The 21,928-nt window shown below is 34.8% G+C and overlaps 1 protein-coding gene and 2 non-coding genes across 10 annotated transcripts in view; 2 read left to right on the top strand and 1 right to left on the bottom strand.

Annotated features, from left to right (window-relative positions):
* The window catches only part of LOC121415564 (chromodomain-helicase-DNA-binding protein 2-like), a 54,978-nt gene extending 46,703 nt beyond the window's left edge, over positions 1-8,275 (bottom strand). For 4 of the 8 annotated variants that reach the window (XM_041608827.1, XM_041608825.1, XM_041608826.1 and 1 more), the window contains exon 1: positions 5,352-5,467. In XM_041608827.1, coding sequence (XP_041464761.1) covers positions 5,352-5,369 — 18 coding nt within the window. In that variant the 5' untranslated portion in view covers positions 5,370-5,467. Of the gene's footprint in view, positions 1-5,351; positions 5,791-7,173; positions 7,298-7,883 lie in introns of those variants that run through there. The other 4 variants (XM_041608820.1, XM_041608822.1, XM_041608821.1 and 1 more) reach the window with 4 other exon arrangements.
* A 93-nt stretch (positions 8,276-8,368) lies between these two features.
* On the top strand, positions 8,369-8,441 carry TRNAV-CAC. Its single transcript has one exon. It is a non-coding gene; the product is annotated as a tRNA-Val (tRNA).
* An 8,798-nt stretch (positions 8,442-17,239) lies between these two features.
* Positions 17,240-17,312, top strand: TRNAV-AAC. The gene has a single exon. It is a non-coding gene; the product is annotated as a tRNA-Val (tRNA).
* The last annotated feature ends 4,616 nt before the right edge of the window (positions 17,313-21,928 follow it).

Here is a 21,928-nt window from a genome sequence, read left to right as displayed (position 1 = left end):
TAATACATAATAAAACATGTATTCATAGACTCTAAATAACATTTGACCTTGATCATGAGACCTAAAACTTGTGCAAGTTGACCAGTGATACTTGATTACCCCATGTCCACATTTCATGAACTATATCCATTAAAACTTTCAAAGTTGTGCTGGCAATTCAAAAATATACCCCAATATGACTAAAGTTCATGACATTAAATGACTTTTGACTTTGGTCATGTGAGCTAAAACTGGTGCAGAATTTCTTATATGGGTGGAATGCATCTGGCCATTGCATCTGGCACTCTTGCCTTTTAGTTTGCAATTCAATATACCAGCAAAGCTGACTTTAAAATACAACTACAGGTAACAGGAATAATTCTTCACAAAAAAGACAATTCTGATGAAAATAATGAATTTTTAACTCAGGCAAAATGATCAGTGATCACGATTACTCTTTTGTCCGAGTTTCATGAACTAGATCCATATACTTTTAAAATTATGACAATTCAGTACCTAACCTTGGTCAATAGTTAGATGTTGATACCCCAACATGAATAAAGTTCATTGACCCTACATGTTAATAACCTTTGACCTTCATCATGTGACCTGAAACTCATGCAAAATTATAAGTGGTACTTGATTACTCTTATATCCAAGTTTCATGCAATAGATCCATTTACATTTAATGTTACAACAAAATTTCAAAGCTTAACCTTGGTTAAGATTTCAATGCTGATATATCCTTAACACATGTGGTTAAAGTTCATTGACCCTAAATGATCTTTAACACTGATGATGTGACCTGAAAGTCATGCAAGACCGTCAATGATACTTGACTAACCTCACGTCAAAGTTTCATGAGCTAGTTCGATAAAATTTCAAAGTTATGATAACATTTAGACAAGAGTGTCGCTAAGGCGAGCACATAATACGTCCGGCTGTAACGCGGAAAATGGAGAAGGTGACAACTTCACCTTTGAACTTCTGACCTCAAAATCAATAGAATTACTGGGATCTATGCTAGTATCATACACACCAAATTATATGAGCCTACATGTAGGTAAAGTTATCGTATTAACAATGACTTCATTTTCTATTTTACCTTTTAAAAAGATTAAATTTTGGAAATTCATTCATTCAGTGGATTCAAACAATGTATAACAACGCAAAAGGCCGTGTATTAAATCATGGCTGGATCTCTGAACCTTTTCAAATTAAAAAAGGTGTAAGGCAGGGGTGCCCCCTCTCATCACTACTTTTTATAATTGTTGCAGAAGTTTTGGCGACTAAAATTAAACAGAATCATAAAATTGAAGGTCTCAGTTTACCGATTTCTCAGATGTATGTTGATCAAGTAGATGTAAAAATATCCCAATTTGCGGATGATACAACTATATTTATGAAAAATGAAAATTCTTTTTATACTTTGATGGAAGAACTAAGACTTTTTGGTTCAAATGCTGGGCCAAAGATTAATTTGCAAAAAACAAAACTGCTGAAGTTTAATATTGATATTGTCCCCGGACAAATAGAATGCACTGAAGAACCGATAAAATATTTAGGTATATATGTTGGGAAAAATGAGAAAGTTGTTGAAGATTATAATTGGCAAAATAAACTAGATAAGATACAAAATATTATTAGCGTATGGAAGCTAAGAAATCTAACATTTTTCGGAAAAATTATTATTATCAAAACTTTGTTGGTCTCGCAAAATGTGTATCCTGCAAAAGTAATTAGAGTTCCCCCCAAAATAATCAAATCTCTAAATAAAATGTTATATACTTTTATTTGGAATTCTTCAAAAGAAAAGGTTAAAAGAAATGTTTGTATAAATAAAACAAACGAAGGTGGTCTCGGTATGGTCCACTTAGAATCGAAAATTGAATCACTTAAGATTTCGTGGATAAGCAAGCTGTTAGAGCAAAGCGAACGTAGTTGGAAATTTCTTTTTAATTACTGGTTATCAAAGATTGGTGAAATTCCTTTATGTTTTGAATACAATATTTCAACAAAAGATATGCATTTTCTTTGTACAAAAGCAAATATGCCCAGTTTTTACTATGATTTTTTTTGTAGCTGGTCTAAGTTAAGATATATTGGTATATTTGGAGTAAAAAACATTGAAAATGAAATTATTTGGAATAACAGCAATATAACTTTTAATAAACGTATGTTGATATTTGAGAAATGGAAGCATGCAGGTATAATTAGGGTAAAAGATGTTATTAGAAATCGTCAGTGGTTATCACCAATTATTTTGAATAAATCTGTCTATTCGTCTCAGCTTTTATTTGATTTAGAATATGTTAAGTTAAAAAAGTCTTTTCCTGTTTATTGGTTGAATAAGTTGTTTAAGGAAAATCGTGTAATAGAATTAAAGAAAAGTGAACGAATTTTAATTTCATTAAAAAGTGGAGTACAAATAACTCTAGATTCTTTACCAACAAGAAAGATATATTCTTTATTATGTTCAGATGTATCAGAAGAACCAGGCATTGTATCTTTTTGGTCTAATCTGTTCTCATTACCAATTTCCTTTAATTGGAGCCATGTATTTTATTTCAAGTTGCATTTAATTGTGGATAACAGAGTTAGACAGTTTAGTTTTAAATTTTTAAACAAGATTTTACCATCAAGAGACAATTTATTTAAGTGGCATGTATTAGAAAGCAACACATGTAACATTTGTGGAGAAGTTGATACCACTTTTCATTTCATACTGTATTGTAAATATGTTCGATTATTTTGGAAAGTTATAGAAAGGTTGGTATTTTATATTTTCAAGATTACTATTTCTATAGATGAAAAAACATTAATTATAGGTTATGATCTGCAAAATGCCAGCAATATTATGTGTAATCTATTTTGCGTTATTGCCCAATTTGTTATTTATCGAAATTACATAAAAAGCATATTCAAAGGAAAAAGATATAATGCGAATTCTTTATGGATTGAATTCAAACTTACTATGATTATTTATTTAGAAAATTTATGTAAACAAAAAAACAAGTTCGGAATTTTGAAAAAATGTGATATCCAAAAAATTATTGCATTATTGAATTGAATTGTTTTTTTTTATTGTTTGTATATAAATGTACATGTTATTGTGAATAAATACCTCGATTAAGAGGATAAGAGAAAAAAAACAATGACTTCAGAAGGGCAAGATGAAAACATGTCACTGTGATCTTGACTCTCGATCTTTTGACCTCAAAATCAATTGGTTTCCTGGGATCCATGCTAGTACATGTATCATACACACCAAATAATATGAGCCTAGGTTATGTTAAATTAAAACTATCGTGTTTAAAATGACTTCAGAAGGGTAAGATGAAAACATGTCACTGTGATCTTGACCTTTGACCTAAAAACCAATAGGCTTCCTGGGATCCAAGCTAGTATCATACAAACCACATTATATGAGCCTAGGTTAAGTTAAACTGAAGTTATTGTGTACAAGGACAGCAAAAGGGGAAGATGAAAATATGTCACTGTGAACTTGACCTTTAACCTTTTGACCTCATAATCGATAGGCTTCCTGGGGTTAATGCTAAAGTCATACACATCAAATTATATAAGCCTAGGTTAATTTAAACTGACGTAATCGCGTTTACAAAGCGTGCAGAAGGGTAAGATGAAAATGTCACTGTGACCTTGACCTTTGACCTTCTGACCTCAAAATCGATAGGCTTCCTGAGATCTATGCTAGTATCATACACACCAAAATATATGAGCCTACGTTACTGAAGTTATTGCGTTTACAATGAAAAGTTAATGGACGAACAGACAGACAAACTGAAACTCACAAGATGATTTGTGAAACTTGCTTACTCTTATTGCCAAGTTTCATGAAGTAGGTCTATACTTCTGAAGTTATGATGACGTTTCATAAACTTAAAGCTGGATAACACTTAAATTATGATGACACTGCCATCGCTGTCTGAAAAGCGGCACCTATAGTCTTGTTCTGCTATGCAGGCAAGACAATCATTACTTGATTTATTAATTGTATCTAATAATGACCATGGCACTGGTCTAAAAAACCATGTGCTCATTCCACTTCTCAAAATTTATGTACATGTATCAACAATATGCAGAGTACAAAAATTATTAATACATTAGGGCAGAATAAACTTCATTGTTGGCAGAATAAGCTTCATTGAAGCATATTCTGTCCTGATTTTGGGAAAAGCTAACACAAACTACATCGGCTCCAATCTACAGGTAATGCAGATCAAGAATAAAGTACACATTGTAACTAAAATTTAATTATAATGACTTCTATAGAGATGACCCCAAAATCTAATCAAGACCATTATTCCTGCATGCATTCATGAGCCAAATTCAAATTTGAACCCTAAAAAGGAAATGGTAATATGGGGCCGATTGCATGAAGGTGTCTTTCAAAGGACCGTCTTTTGTGTTGCTCATTTTTTCATGATGCGCTATAAGCGGGGTATTTCTGAAATCTTTTATGAAAAATAACATTTGTTAGATTGCTTGTAAATCAATTTTTATACGATTTCATGAGATGTAACATTATTTTATAAACAAAGATTGTGTTTATTATAACAGAAAAATAAATGCAATCGGCCCATGGTTATTACAAGAACAGGACATGTTTAAGTGACCTTTGAACTTGTGACCCCTAATTCTATCTAAATGAATGATCAGATCATCCTCATTTCCATATGCACACATAAATGTAATCCGAGATTACAGTTGATCCCTAAAAAAGTTATTCATCTAGTGAGATCAGAACAAGATACATGTATATCAAACATTAAATGTACATGTATGTGACCTTTTTCCTTTATACAAAAATATAACAATAAAAAGAAATTCAATCATTATCACTTCTACAAACTTTAATCAAGTTTGATTGTTTAAAGTTAATCTTTCAAATGTTTTTTTTTTTTTTGGGGGGGGGTTACAGCAAGAATGAAAACTGGAGAAACAGACCACTATAAAAAACACATCTGTTGTAAAAATCTACAAATGGTGGAGGCATACAACAAATTAATTTCACATTTTCTGGGGATAAAAAAGCAAAATGTAAAATTTGGTTACTTCAACGACAATCAAAATGTCAATGCAATGCCAATGCCACATTCCATATGTCACAAACAAAATGCCAATGCCACATTTCATACATGTATATGTATCAAATAAAATGCAGGAACAGTATTAATTGAAAAACAATGGCCAGAAATAGCACGGTGACTTAACTTGCCCCCTTCTACCAAACTACTTGGAACAAATCAATTGTCGAACTCAAGAAGCATGTCAGAAAACAATTCTCTTTCAGTATGTTGGCAGTCAATATCAACAAACATACAATAGTATGATAAAGTATAAATACTTACCATTTTCAATTCTTCCATGCTATCTTTTCTACTTAGTCGACGTCCAGATTTCTTATGTTCAGATTCTGAATCATCTGATCCTTCCTCATTGCTACCTTCCTCATCTTCTGCTTCACCATCTTCATCCTCTTCTTCCTCCTCCTCGTCTTCATCTTGATTCTCCTCATCATCTTCATCTTCCTCCTCCCCATCTCCTTCTTCCTCTTCCTCTTCTTCTTGCTCCTCTTGATCATCATCATCCTCGTCAACATCCCCTTCTTCCTCCTCCTCTTCTTCCTCTTCCTCCTCCTCCTCCATATTATTGTCTGAACCAGAGGCAGAATGTGCCTCCGAATGGCTGACAGCCTCTGCCTCTGAATGCTCTTCAGATTCAGAGGCAGAACCAGAGTGGTTCACTTCATCGCTACTATCATGCTGCGGAGAAGCATTTTCATCAGCACTAGAAGTAGAAAGAAAATAACATTTATTTATCTCAAGATTTATATCACTTCATAATGGTCTACATTTGTGGGTTACAATGTAAGTCATTATTTAAGATACATGACTTTCATATAAAAAATCTGACAACAAAGAATGAAAGATTGAAAGTTCGTTCACATCGCAATTTGCAAGAACAAGCAATAATCCAAAACTGTAGAATTAAAAAAAAATCGAAATACAAGAGAAAGTCCAGCGTTAAGTAATTTAGCATGCACATTAATTAAAATGATCTTATAAATCCATAGAGAAAATCTTATCCCCTATTCTGATATGTAATTGCATGATTCCCATTTCCATTAGGCCTAATTCCTTTACATATACAGAAAATTAAAAAATAACAAAAGATACACTGGACAAAAAATGAAAATCAAAGGGAAGTTTAAAAGTGAAAAAAAAAATCCGAGATGTACATGTACATGTATGCCAACCAGTTTCCCTGAGCATACACATACACACACCAACAAATAAACAGGACTACTTGCACTCTACAATAGTTTCATTAACCTAGAATTAGATAGATCTACACAAGTCAATACTCACAAAATTGTGATAAGAAATACATTTATTAATCATAGAAATAAACTGAATTCTTTCCAATAAAGCCCTCCCCAATAATAATGGATATGGTGGCATGTACTATAACATTTCATTAAAAATACTGTAGGCCGTTGACATTCAGAAGAGAATTCTATATAGTACAAGTGCAAGTACATTCTGTGGAATTAAGTGGTGAAAGTGCCTGAAAAATCCAAAGTACAAATAAAAAATGAAAAATTATAAACAAGTATCATAAGAAAATGATTAACATTGGAAAAAAATCATCTATAATTCATACATGTATATCATTTTACGCCTCCCCCTAGCATCCAAGAAAGTTATCAAGCACTACAGTGTACATTTGTTTTTTAAGACACAAGATATAAAATATTAAGCCATAGCTACCCTTTTTCAAATAAATCTCTTAAGAAGCCATATATATTAAGACAATTTATTATAGCCCATCTGATAGTGAAACACTGTGTTTTACTATCAGATGGGCTACATGTGTGTTATCTGTAATATACAAAAGACAGGTGCAAATCAGAGTGAAGTGTTACAGTGTTACAATACAAAATAAATTTAAAAGTACACCCCAAAAAAATGAGCTGAATGTACATCTGAGACTAAAAGGATTTCATGATCTTACTCATCACAAGATACATGTGAAAATTAAGATGATGTCCACACCAATACCAGTACAGTAGATGTTAATACAAAAAGGTGAAAAATCATCTTCCCAAATTGCACCTTATCTTTTTCGGAAGAAACAAAACAAAAAGAAAAATAGATGCCTCTTTTTCACCTTGAGTTATCCTCTTCTGCTGAGGAATTGCTATCCATGATGTGTGAAACGTAATCAGAGTTGTTTTGGGGCTGAATTTCACATGAAACCAATGAAAATTATGACATTTCATGCCAATAATCCACTGCAAAAAAGAAACAAGGTAAGCACAAAGAAAATTATTTACAATCTATCGTCAAAGAGCAAAACAGAAGAGTAAAATCATATAAGAATAGAAAGCTGATGTCTAAACTTATGTCGTAACTGAAAAAATATCTAAAATAAATTATTTCATGATAATAGTCCAATAGAAAGCTCTTTTTGTGTCTTTTTTATTACAGTCCCATACATTAAGAAAATTGTCACATGAACTTCACAAAAGCATTTCTTGCGAAAGAATGAAAAACTGTTATAAATATAAAATCATTGATGGAACCAATTACATGAAAACATGCTAAATGTATATCAAGGAATACAATGGGAGAGAGAATTACTATATTTACAAAGAAATACAGTCTAAAAACAGAAAAACATCATCCATATTTGAAAAAGAAAATTGACAAGTCAAGATTCATTCCAATTCTCTGAAAACCAACTCAATTGCAATTTCGGTAAAGAAATCCAATGGAAAATTGCATCATTGTATCTCTAAAAAACCCTATAAATCACAGACTACAATACAAATTTGGCAAAACCTCAAATTTTTATGTTAAAAATGGTTCAAAACACACCCACAATTTCGACTCGGCTCCGCACCGGTACGCATATCACAATGTCAACGGCTACGTGCATTTACAATGTCTCCTATTCCCAATTTCGTCTCTCTCAAAAAATGGCTTCCCACTTTCTCGCTTGCCTTGGTCAAAATACGGCCTCGAAAAGCAGAAACAATTGTTCATATGCATCGGTTAAAGAAACTCAGAAATTGAAAATATAATCAGGAATAAAAGCTAAGGACATGACTGACTCAAATTAAACTGAGCTGACCGCTAAAGTACAAGATGATTGTTATAAAAATTCACCTCTTCGAGATAAGTGAAGCTTGGTCTGGGAAAGACGCCATGCTATGATCCCCAGTCGTATTTTTTTTCTCAGCCCAATTAATGCATTGTGGGTAATGCGCAATAACAAACATCAGAACGCACAGAGCAGGAAAAAGCAATGAATCACATTGTCTACAGTTGAAATTTGTAAATTCTTCACGAGTGTGCAGCCAGTTTTCGTAGTGTAGTGGTTATCACGTGCGCCTCACACGCGCAAGGTCCCCGGTTCGATCCCGGGCGAAAACACGTTTTTGGAGTAATTTATTTTTATTAATAAATAAAGCGCAAGTGCAAGTTTTTGGGAGAGTGAGAAAGTGAACAAAACCAGAATCAAAAGAATAATAAAGCCATTGGTGACATTATACGAAACATCGTCTATGGATATGGCCATAATAGGAAGCAGGATGCCCGCCAGCATGCACCCCTCCCCAACAAATTTGCCTAGGGGTGCTGCATAATTTATGTCATTTACCATAGCACTCCCTGGAAATCAGGTAGGTATGGTATAAGTCTTTGGTGAAAGTACAGATTTTACCATAATCAAATTAATTTTGTATTGAACATCTTTTTTTTTTGCATGATATCTTTTCTGACCAATAACCTTAATTTTTTAATTTGCGAGCGCAAAGAGTGAGCAGAAAAATATTTGATATTCTGATCTGAAACTGGATATATAGGCTGATAATGATCGAAATGCAGAACAAGCAGCGTATCTGAATAAACATGCGTGCGCGTGTTTCAGATTTCGACCGAGAATCTGGGCATTCTAAATACCTTTTTTTTCATCATGAAAATCAATAAAGCGAGCGCAAAGCTCGAGTTTAAAATATTTGATATTCCAATCTGAAAAAGGGTCAATTTAAGCTCTATACTTCAAGCACTTTGTAGGAAAATTATGAGGTGGATATGAATCACAGTTAAAAAAAGATCTGATATGTTTCATTATTATCACTTTGAGTTTTGACATAGGACAGGGACATTCTAAGAACATTATGTCAGCATATGAAAATGATGACTATCTTCCTATTTCTCTTTCTAAGCGGGAGATGAAATCCATTATAAAAAAGGGACAGTTTTCTTTATTAAATTAATATATCATTTATTGATTCAATAAGCCTAATGAGAGCACGAAATCTGGGAATTAATATTATGGCCTGAAAACTGGGCATTTGGAGCACTTTTGTAATTATAAAATAAGATGCATGAGTTAACATATTTTCAACAATCAATGTGCACGCAAATCGCGAGCCGAATTTTTTGATAAACTGTCATGAAATGGGATTTTTTTTTGCTATAGAATTAATATTGAGATATACATATCAAATCACCAATCAAAATGCGAACATGCAGCGCTAGCTATATAAAACATAAATTCTTGCAGAGCACTTTTAAATAATCGATTCGTAAATGAAACAAAATAATGAAAGTTCGAATATCCGAGCTGAAATATGTTTTATATATTGACTACACAATTTGATATTTAAGCTCCATATAGAGCAAGATATATAAATCACTTAAAAGGCAATGCGACCGCGAAGCGCAAGCCAAAACTTTATACTGTACAGTGGCATGAAAGATTTAAAAATCATTTTCAAAGTTATCCCCTCATCTTTTTTATTTCACTCGCCTTCCTCCTCTTATGTTTCCCCTGCTTTTTTCTCCTCTCTTTCCCCTTCTTTGTTTTTCTTTTCCCCTTTTTCGTTTTTCTTGCTCCGCCAGTAGAGGGGGGCAGGCCCATCGGCCCCCTGGATCCGCCTATATGCCCATTCTCTTGATGATTCACGTTCATGGAGGAGGAAGTTTTTTTTTTCGAAAAGTACACAGGGGCACCAAAATCAAGTCAGGCCCCCTGGTATATGCAGAGTCCTGGATATGAGGGAATAGGAGAGCACATACGTTTTTTAATCAGAAAAAATATCCCATTTCAACCTGCTCATTTCTCTTAGAAGGGCATTAATTCAAAATTTGCTTTTCTCGATCCTTTGAAAAATTTTCATTTCAGATTACCCCTCCATATACAGTCACTATATAAATGGAAATATTTACATAGAATTTTTCCACCCATCCTGCAAAATCAACTTATATTTATATTCCATGTAGGTTTACGTATACTAACTTAAAGGACAAGTCCATCCCAACAAAAATTTGATTTGAATAAAAAGAGAAAAATTCAACAAGCATAACACTGAAAATTTCATCAAAATCGGATGTAAAATAAGAAAGTTATGACATTTTAAAGTTTCGCTTCATTTCACAAAACAGTTATATGCACATCTCGGTCGGTATGCAAATGAGGGAACTGATGACATCACTCACTCACTATTTCTTTTGTATTTTATTATATGAAATATGAAATATTTTGATTTTCTCGTCATTGTCATGTGAAATGAAGTTTTATTCCTACCTGAACACGTGGAATTACATTATTTTAACATTTTGTGCTTCAGGCAAGGAGGTCCTAATCATCAAATTCGTAAAAATTGAAATATTGTATAATTCAAGCAATAAAAAACAAAAGAAATAGTGAGTGAGTGACATCATCGACTATCTCGTTTGAATGTATAACTGGCTCGTTCATATAACTTTTTTGTTAAAAATAAGCGAAGCTTTGAAATCAACTTTCTTATTTTACATCCGATTTTGATGAAATTTTCAGCATTGTGCTTGTCTGATTTTTCTCTATTGATACAAATCAACATTTTTTCTGAGGTAGACTTGACCTTTAAGAGTCGCAGTGAAATCGCTGATCTCTTTAGAAAAATATATTTTCTTTTGCGAATTTCCGAATTGAAAATATGATTTTCTGACTTTTTAAAGGTCAAGTCCACCCCAGGAAAATGCTGACATGAATAAATAGAGAAAATCCAACTAGCATATAGTTTTGAAAAGTTCTGACTTTAAAATTTTGCTTATTTTTCACAAAACAGTGATATGCACAACAAGGTGGGTCGGTCGATGATGTCCATCACTCACTATTTCTTTTGTTTTTTATTGTTTGAATTCTACAATATTTCATTTTTTATAGAATTGACAATAATTTACCACTTTTTTAAAACTGTATGATTACTTGTTTAGTATTCAGGTCCTTACATCTTGCAGGGCTATACAATGTATAAATTTTTGCCATATTCTAATTTCTGCTTTTGTTTGTCAAACTATTTTTCATATTGAAATTCGGTCTATATAATGTTTTAACAGGCTTAATACCATAATTCATTAATGAAATAGACAACATGTTTCAAAAGAAGAAAACAATCTTTGTACCGGCCGCGATTCAACTAATTTCTAAATTATACTGATTATATCATACTAGGGGGTGGGTGCAGGGAGGGGGAGTTTCCCCCTCCCGCGCGAAGCGCGAAGCTTTCGATGTTTCATAAATGAAAAAGAGCCGTCTCTCTTGTCTCTAGTATATCAGCTCCAATTCAGTTGACTATATTGTGATTTTGAACCTTAAAATAATTGTCTTAAAAGTGATTGTGAACGCACAAAAAAGGAATACAATGGAAGATATTAAAATAATAATAACCCCGCGCGAAGTGTGGAAGCTAGAGCGTTTTGTCATTTTTTTTGCCATGAAAGGGATCCCGAGAAAAGACATATTGAATACTTCCCTTGGAAAGATCAGATTTTCTTACAAACAATTTAGCGACAGTGCATATTTTTAACTCGCAAAACAGGGGAGAAGAAGTGTATATAGGCCTATGCCGGGAGGAAGATATTCCTCCCCGCGCGAGCAATTCAATTCTGAAATTTCAAAAGGCGGACGTTTCATGAAATGCAGATATCTCCAATACCCCCATCGGCTCCAATTCAATTGATTTTCTAATATTATTGAATTTCATTACAAGGAAAATGGTGCGCAAAAAGTTAAAACTTCCGTGATTTATTGAAATCAGATAAAAAAGGATGCCTTTAATCATTTCTTCGACTTATCCTGAAGCGCTTCATTTTGAATTATAAAGAAACTTATGTGTCATTCAAAATTTCAAACTGAGGGCGCAAAAAAGGACAGGAGATGAACGTGCATGCAGGGAAATGACATGAAGTTTAATAGAATTTGATGAAAAGATATTGTACTTTTTTATTTAATACGACAAGAATTTTATACCTTCCTCTCATTTAAATTAGGAACCTGTTTGCCCTAAAATTATGGTTGTTTAGTAATGAGCTGAAAAGTCGACTTTATGGAGGTGACGGCAGAAATTGATAAAAAGACTACCCACCGAGAGCCGACCCGACCAGAAGTTGCGCGATCAATTAAAAAAAAAGAAGATTACTTCATTATACTTCGGCTTAAACTTACTCTAATTCCATGCCGTAATGTATACATTTGAACTTTAACTGGCAAGAAACACATGTAGCTGAGGTGGGAAAAGGGTTTAGAGAAAGGGTGAGGGAAACAATGGAGTTCTTCAATATTGTCATTTAACCGCGCGCAGCGCGGAAGCAATATTCATATATAAATTCAGATCAAGAGTGAAGGAGTTTCACTTTTACGAAAAAAATACAGAATGAAAAGAAAAAAAACCACAAAGCTACCTTTCCTCCCTTCCCTTTTCCTTTTCTCCTCTCTTTTTTTTTCCTTCTTCTTTTTCTTTTTGGGGATTTTTTTTTTTTTTGGGGGGGGCGACAGCCCCCCCTGGCTACGCGCCTGGACCCGACCCCGGTAAATACCATACCATACCAATAATGACCAACTTGACTGGACCAAATAGTTTCAAACAATGCTAATTCCACGTGTTCAGAAAATTTAATATTTCGATGACAGAAAGAAGCTGCTGGAAACTGCTTTCCTAATAAAAGAAAGCAAATGGAGTTATAAATTCGAGTCAAAAGTGGCCTAATTAAGCTTCGATCCTATATAGCAGAATCTTCGTCGGAGGCAAAATGACATATCGAAAACTTAATAAATATTTCATAATAAAATACAAAATAAATAAATGGATGGCGTCATAGTCTCCTCATTTGCATACCAGCCAGGATGTGCATATAACTGTTTTGTGAAATTATGCGAAACTTTAAAATGTCACAACTTTCTTATTTTACATCCAATTTTGATGAAATTTTCAGTGGTATGTTTGTTGAATTTTTCTCTGTTTATTCAAATCAACAGTTTGTTGGGGTTGACTCGTCCTTTAAGAAAAGAAAGAGGGCATAATCAATTACAATGGGAAAAAAAGAAAATATTGGTTCTCGAGAGAAAAGGATTAAGATGGGCAATTTCCTGATAAAAATCAAGACGGTTAGTTTCCCTGATGTGCAACTAGGAGCGCTGCACTGCATATGGAAGCTCCCCCTCCCTTTGAAAATCGTTCCGCTGCCCCTGTAGCCTATACGCCTACATAATTTTATCGATGTTATATTTATTTAATTTTTACTTTCTTTCTAAATATTTTTGATGGAGAAATTTTCGACTTCTTTTGGGCTTCTTTATCCTACATGTAACGGACGACCTATTTTTCTCCACGCAGGCACCTGTCGCTCTGGCTTTTGAGCAAGTTGAGGGAGGGGACATGGTTCAGCGCAGACGTCTCGTCTGAGTCCATAGACGGAGTCGAAGGCCTCTAATCGAGGCCCTGGCGGTTGCTTGCCTAGCGAAGTGGGGGATACCGTAATTCGCGAAGCAAATTAGGCCTGGCGACGGGTGTTAAGGCCCTAAACCGCAAATTGCACCTAAACCGCAAATCGCCGCCTAAGCTTGTAGAAAAAAAGTATTTTTGAAACGAAGGACCTTGGATGAGTGGATTCACTCCCCTGGTAACATTTAGTATTAAAGTTTGAAATTTTTTGAAAATAAGCTACTATTACTACTACAACTACTACTACTACTACTCCTATACTACTACTACTACTATACTACTACTACTACTCCTACTACTACTCCTACTACTACTATACTACTACTAAAAACTACTACTACTACTACTACTACTCCTCCTCCTACTACTACTACTACTACTCTTACTGCTACTACTACTACTTCTACTACTGCTACTCCTACTCCTACTACTACTACTACTACTACTACTACTACTACTACTCCTACTCCTACTACTACTACTACTACTACTACTACTAAAACTACTACTACTACTACTCTTACTGCTACTACTACTTCTACTACTGCTACTCCTACTACTACTACTACTACTACTAAAACTACTACTACTCTTACTGCTACTACTACTTCTACTACTGCTACTCCTACTCCTACTACTACTACTACTACTCCTACTCCTACTATTACTCCTACTACTACTACTACTACTACTACTACTACTACTACTACTACTAAAACTACTACTACTACTACTACTCTTACTGCTACTGCTACTACTACTACTACTAAAACTACTACTACTACTACTACTACTCTTACTGCTACTACTACTTCTACTATACTGCTACTCCTACTACTACTACTACTACTACTACTACTACTACTCCTACTCCTACTACTACTCCTACTATACTACTACTAAAACTACTACTACTACTACTACTACTACTACTACTACTACTACTACTACTACTACTACTACTCCTACTCCTACTCCTACTACTACTACTACTACTACTACTACTAAAACTACTACTACTACTACTACTCCTACTCCTACTACTACTCCTCCTCCTACTACTACTACTACTACTCTTACTGCTACTACTACTTCTACTACTGCTACTCTACTACTACTCCTACTCCTACTCCTACTTCTACTACTGCTACTCCTCCTACTACTACTACTATTTCGTACTGATTATGACTATAATAATATGAGTAAATGGCTTCATTACTCTCGTAACATTTTGTTTTAAAGTTTAAAAGATTATAATAATATTTAAAAAATTATTTATAGCGATTCTTTCTTTATTTTCCGCCTTTCATTTCTTCCCTTTTCCTTTTCCTTTGCTTAAACTACAGGCGTTAGATTATACTAGGGGAGAATTAGGGATACACAAAAAAACACCAAAAAAAAAACACAAAAAAAAACGGCACTATGTACAGCCCAAGTTGCCCAACTCCCACCATAACCAAGAGTCCAAAACCAACAAACAAGAAGAACAATAATGATAGCCTTTTAGGGCCCCATGGGAGACCAACTTTATGTTGAATGAGCACCCTGGTAAAATATTTAAATAAATAAACAAATAATTATCATTATAGTCATAATCAGTACGAAATAGTAGTAGTAGGAGTAGCAGTAGTAGAAGTAGTAGTAGCAGTAGAGAGTAGTAGTAGTAGTAGTAGTAGTTTTAGTAGTAGTATAGTAGAGTAGTAGTAGGAGTAGGAGTAGTAGTAGGAGTAGGAGTAGTAGTAGTAGTAGGAGTAGCAGTAGTAGAAGTAGTAGTAGCAGTAAGAGTAGTAGGAGTTTTAGTAGTAGTAGTAGTAGTAGTAGTAGTAGTAGTAGTAGCAGTAATAGTAGTAGTAGTTTTAGTAGTAGTAGTAGTAGTAGTAGGAGTAGTAGTAGGAGTAGGAGTAGTAGTAGTAGTAGTAGTAGTAGTAGTAGTAGTAGTAGTAGTAGTAGTAGTAGTAGTAGGAGTAGCAGTAGTAGTAGTAGTAGTAGCAGTAAGAGTAGTAGTAGTAGTAGTTTTAGTAGTAGTAGTAGTAGTAGTAGTAGTAGTAGTAGGAGTAGTAGTAGGAGTAGGAGTAGTAGTAGTAGTAGTAGTAGTAGTAGTAGGAGTAGCAGTAGTAGAAGTAGTAGTAGCAGTAAGAGTAGTAGTAGTAGTAGTTTTAGTAGTAGTAGTAGTAGTAGTTTTAGTAGTAGAAGTAGTAGGAGTAGTAGTAGGAGTAGGAGTAGTAGTAGTAGGAGTAGTAGTAGTAGTAGTAGTAGTAATAGTAACTTATTTTCAAAAATTTTCAAACTTTAATACTAAATGTTACCAGGGGAGTGAAACCACTCATCCAAGGTCCTTCGTTTCAAAAATACTTTTTTTCTACAAGCTTAGGCGGCGATTTGCGGTTTAGGTGCAATTTGCGGTTTAGGGCCTTAACAGACGGGCCTGAGGCCTGGCGAGCGCTGCGCTCGCATCCCGGGGGGGGGGGGGGCACTCGACCAAAAAAGTGGTGGGGGTGTGCCGCGGGCGAGACAAAAAACTGGGGCCTTGGAGCGGGCTTATTGTAAAAAGGAGGGTCCTCGGAACGGGCTCCGGAACGACAAATGTTTGTGAAAACGGGGGTCCTTGGAACGGATCGCCAGCGTGTGAGTGCGTACATGCATCCCTATGGAACGGTCATGCGTGCATGATGCAGCTAGCGCGGCCTCCGCCGGGGAGCTCTGCGGCCGCTTTTCACCAAAATTGCAGCTCATTCAATGCGATCGGAGCGGCGTAACGAAAAATATGCGAAGCTTTGGAGCGGATTTCTCTTCTTTTTTCTCGATAAGAAGAAAATGCTATGCCTTGGAGCGGCTTTCTTTGTTCTTTTTCTCAACAAGACAAAAATGCTATGCCTTGGAACGGAAATTTGAGTGTAAAAATGGGGGTCCCCTCCGCGGCACATACCCACTATGCATTATATACTGAGTGCCCCCCCCCCCCCCCGGGGCTCGCATGCACCAGACCAGACCACTGATATATCAGTGGACCAGACCACCGACATGCCGAGTTATAAACCGTAACTATTTAATTCAATGCGCCAGGCCTATCCCTCGCTTCGATCGCTCGGAAAGCGTGGCAGCCGCCGCCAGTATAGGTCCATGGCATATATCTCAATGGTCCATGGTCGAGACACCGTGCATGCTTCACGCCGCGCTCAACCGCGATGTATTTTTATGTTGAATGACAATACTAGTGGTGACTTCAATGTCTGCGGGTGGGACTATGTGGAAGAAAAAGAATTAGTGCCGCATTATTCCGAATTAAGTGATTGTAGGATAAAGGAATAAAGTATATTAAAAGCAGCGAGTATAAGATATAAATACGATAGAAATACCATTAGTCTTAGACACATGATGTGTTGTATGGATTATGTTAGAATTATATCAGTCATCATGTAATTAATTATATTAATTTTAATTATTCCCTGAGCAGCCAGCTCGGATTCCGTAGTGTAGTGGTTATCACGTGAGTCTAACACACTCAAGGTCCCCGGTTCGAGCCCGGGCGGAATCACGTTTTTTTTCTCTCTCTTCTCCCCTTTTCGTCCTTTTCCTTACTGTTTATTTTCTTTCACAGAAACAACGGTTTTTACGATACGATTCAACGTGCATTTTTAATGATTTTTTTTCCTCTTTTTTTTCTTTGCTCTCTCCGTCGACCCTACTAACAAGGGTCCATGCTCTGTCTCGGTCTTCCTATTAAAGGCACCAATTTTCATTGAAGTGTAAATATCATGTACCCTTATTAATTTTGATATTATCATTGTTATAATTTAGATGTTACATTGCGAGCTACTGAGCATGTAGCGGCCGACATGACCGAGCGAGAAAATGTTCGAATTCGAATAGTAAAAGCCCTAAATTTAGAGCACTTGACGACATGAAGGGAATATTCCTTTATTCAATATACGCATATTGGGCCTTCATTGTTTATCTTTTTTTTTCTTAGCGGTCGATTTTTAAAAATTATTATTAATATTTTCATTATTATTATTAGTTTTTTTTTGGAGGGGGTGGGACTTGACTGATTAGGCTCCCCCTAAACGTGGCGACTACACGATATCAAGTCTTAGGGAGTGCTCTCCTACTTATGCACATGATATAGGCCTACTTAATCACCAGGAATGTGCAATTTTCTCCTCTAAGTTTCTTATTTACCCGGGGCAGTAATTTTGAAGAAAAAGCACATTGCATCTTTTTAAATGAAAATAAAAAATCATTCTAAAATTAAAAGAAATAAATTTGGAAAGAATGATTTTTGTCAATTTTTGTAGCAAATAGAGGAGTATTCCTAGAAATGTCCATGACCTATATAACGAGAGCATCACACATGAATAAACATATATGATTAAAAATTTTAGAAAAAATAATAATTTATGTTGGTTACCATTTTTTTTTTCAACATCCTGTCTCTTTTATTTTTATTTTTCCTTCCATTTGTAGATTGGATTCCCTTCAGTAACGCAAAAACTGGTAATCCCTACCGATTTAAATTCGACTTGGATGGGAATGTCTTTTGAGGAATTATTTTAAAGGTCAAGTCCACCCCAAAAAAATGTTGTTTAGAATAAATAGAGAAAAATCAAACGAGCATATAACGCTAAAAATTTCATAAAAATCGAGTTTAAAATAAGGAAGTTATGGCATTTTAAAGTATCGCTTATTTTTCACGAAACAGTGATAATTACGTACAACTCATGTGTCATGCAAGTCAGTCGATGATGTCCATCACTCACTATTTCTTTTGTTTTTTATTGTTTCAATTATACAATATTTCATTTTTTACAGATTTGACAATAAGGACCAAGTTGACTGAAACATATAGCAATGCTAATTCCACATGTTCAAGGAGGAATAAACAGTTGCTTCTCTTGACAAGGAGGAGAAAATTAGAATATTTCATATTTCATGTAATAAAATACAAAAGAAATAGTGAACGGATGACGTCATCAGTCTCCTCATTTGCATACCGCCCAGGATGTGCATAAACTGTTTTGTGAAATTAAGCGAAACTTTAAAATGTCATAACTTTCTTATTTTACATCCGATTTTGATGAAATTTTCAGTGTTATACTTGTTGGATTTTTCTCTTTTTATTCAAATAATTTTTTAGTTGAGGTAGACTTGTCCTTTAAGTAAAATTACACGTTGTCCATGGACTTCGTGATTTAGGCCGAACCTGCAAATAGGCTGGCCTGAATATCATCTTCACATGCCGCAAGATTTGGGATGGCCTATTCTCGCATAGCAGCATGGATATCTCACATCAAGACTTGGCCCTTCGTTGTCCCTGACCATATAGCAGAGGCCGAAGAACCTATAGGGATTATTTTTTTCCCCGAAACCATGTACAAAAACGTAACAATTAAAACCCTTTTGTGATTTTTGCATGCTCAGCCCCCACTTTCAAAACCGTTCTGGGCCCCTGTATGGGCGTGTAAACGGACATAATTATGGATCCTTAAAGGGATGCTCCAGGCTGAAAATACTTATATCTAAATAAATAAAGTAAAATTTACAGAGCAAAATGCTGGAAATTGCATCAAAATCAGATGACAAAATAGCATAGTTATGGCATTTTAAAGATTTGCATTATAGTCCTAGCTGTGAAACAGTCCTCGGCATGTCTGGGCAAACTGATGATGTCATCCCCATCTGTTCTTTTGCATTTTATTTATGAAATTAGGTTTATTCAATTTTTTTTCCTTCAAGAACCAAAAATGTTAGACTAACAACCGATTAAGTCAATTAGATATTAATTGCTGCAACCTTTTTCATTACAAGGGAGACATATCATTCACACATGTATGAAAAATGAAACAATTATGGCTTCATATAATAACATAAGAAAAATGAAAGTTGGGGACGTGACATCATCAGCCCATCTAATGAATATTCATGACAACATGCATATAAATGTTTTCACAATAATTGCAAAATTTTGAATTTCATGACTTCGCTAATTTTCATCAGATTTTGATGAAATTTTTAGCATTTGGCTCTGTCAATTTTATTCTATCTATTTAGATATGAATATTTTCAGCCTAGCCTGGAGCATCAGTTTGATATTGGCTTAAATGATAGAAAACATGCTTAGGGTAAAATAACAAATAGGCCTAATAAATTTACGCTGTGTTGACTGCAAGCTTGAAACATGTTTTCACTTGATATTTTCCCCAACAAAAATGAATGTTCACTTTTTACCCAAGGGTGGGCAAATTATTTTCACTCTACTTTTGTTTAATCTTTGAAAATTAAAAATAAGTAAGAGAAACAAATATGCAGAGTTTTAAGACGGATTATTTATTATCACTTAAACAAATGTAGAACCGTTTTATAACAATATACAATAATCCCAGCAATAAAATCTATTATAATAGGCCTACAAAGTATTTATCTACAACTGAATATACTTTAATTAATCAAAGATAGAAAGACTATATAACGCAGTGGCGTAACTACGGGGGGCATGGGGGGACACGTGCCCCCCCCCCATCGGCTGGCAAAAAAAAAAACGGGGAAAAAGAGAAAAAGAGGGAGAAAGTGAAAGAAACAGTGGGAAGGAAGACATTATTGTTAATTATGTTATATTATTATTATGTTGTTATATTACATAAAAACAAAAAAATGTATATAACTTTATGAAACATAATTTGCTCAGGGCCTATGTCTTCATTGTTCCTGATACTCGCATTGTCTGTCTAACGAGATATATAATCCTTTTGTACTAAAACCTCCCGTTTTCAAGTCAATATACACCAAATATATCTCCTCGCACTTCGAATTATTATTGTTTTATGTAGTGACATATCATTTTAAGGTCTTAATATAAAATATTTCCCGTCCGTGCTTACGTTTGCATTAGTGGATTAGTGAGATAATATGTCTGCTCTTCATGATTTCCTAAAATCCTACAAACAAGCCTTAAAATGCCCCTCTTCAGGTGTGAATTTCCAAATTTTTCAGCTCGCGCTCGCAATATTTTACTAGTGAGATGCGTATGATAAACATGATCTACAATGACTACAAAAAGTATGTCTTTAGGTGTAATTCTAACAAAATCAGCATGCGCTTGGCACTCGCATTAGATAACTGTGGTGAGATATGTGTACTCTTAATGGATTCTTTTAAAAATAGTCCTAAAAATACCCATGTTTTGGGTCAATACATATACAAAAATTTCAGCTCGCGCTTCGCGCTCCCTTCATTTGGTTAATGAAATACGTAGGGTCGTCGTGAATTCCTACAAAAAAGCCTGAAAATGTCCCTCTTCAGGTCTGAATTTCCTAAATTTATAGCTCGCGCTACGCGCACGCAATATTTGATTAGTGAGATTCGCATTTTAATCATGATTACAATGACAATTGCTTTATGTGTTTGGATGCATATAATTCTAACAAAATCAGCAAGCGCTTGGCACTCGCATTAGAATACTATAGTGAGATATGTATACTCTTGATAGATTCCTAAAATATAGTCCTCAAAATGTCTGATTGGGATCAATATATACAAAAATTTCAGATCGCGCTCGTATTGTTTGTTTAGTGAAACAGGTACATATCATGATTACAAAAATTTGCTTATAATTTCCCCTTTTAGGTCTGAATATAAAGAATTTTCAGCTCGCGCTTCGCGCTCGCATTATGTGATCAGTGACATACATATCCGTTTAATGACACTGTCCTTAAAATATCTCTATTAGGTCAGCATAATTAGCAACTGAGCGCGCTTCGCGCGCTCACTTGGTGACCCCAAATTTTTGCTGGTGCCCCCCAATGCCGTGACCCACGGTACGCCACTGCTATAACGGAATGTTGCAAGAAACTTGCAGTCAATTGTAAGTGAATGTTGGGTCCGAAAATCAATCACAGGTCTTGAAATTAATTTCAAATTTGCAATCAATTGCTGGTGTGCATTGTGAAACAAGAAGTTCAAATCGATTTATCAATTTTAAATTTGAAACAAACTTTGAACTGGTGGAAAATATAATTTTGTAATACCCCCAAGCAATGAACTACATGCATGCTGTACAAATTCAGAAACGTCATTTTTCAAATTCCAATAGGAATATGATTATGGCTTTCGTGCTTTTAACGGAGCCGTTTATGTTGCCACGCAGTCTTAATTGAA

Source organism: Lytechinus variegatus, chromosome 5, assembly GCF_018143015.1.
Source record: "Lytechinus variegatus isolate NC3 chromosome 5, Lvar_3.0, whole genome shotgun sequence".
Classification (NCBI taxonomy): domain Eukaryota; kingdom Metazoa; phylum Echinodermata; class Echinoidea; order Temnopleuroida; family Toxopneustidae; genus Lytechinus; species Lytechinus variegatus.
Note: the sequence above shows the minus strand (reverse complement) of the source record. Positions and strands in the feature narration are given on the sequence as shown.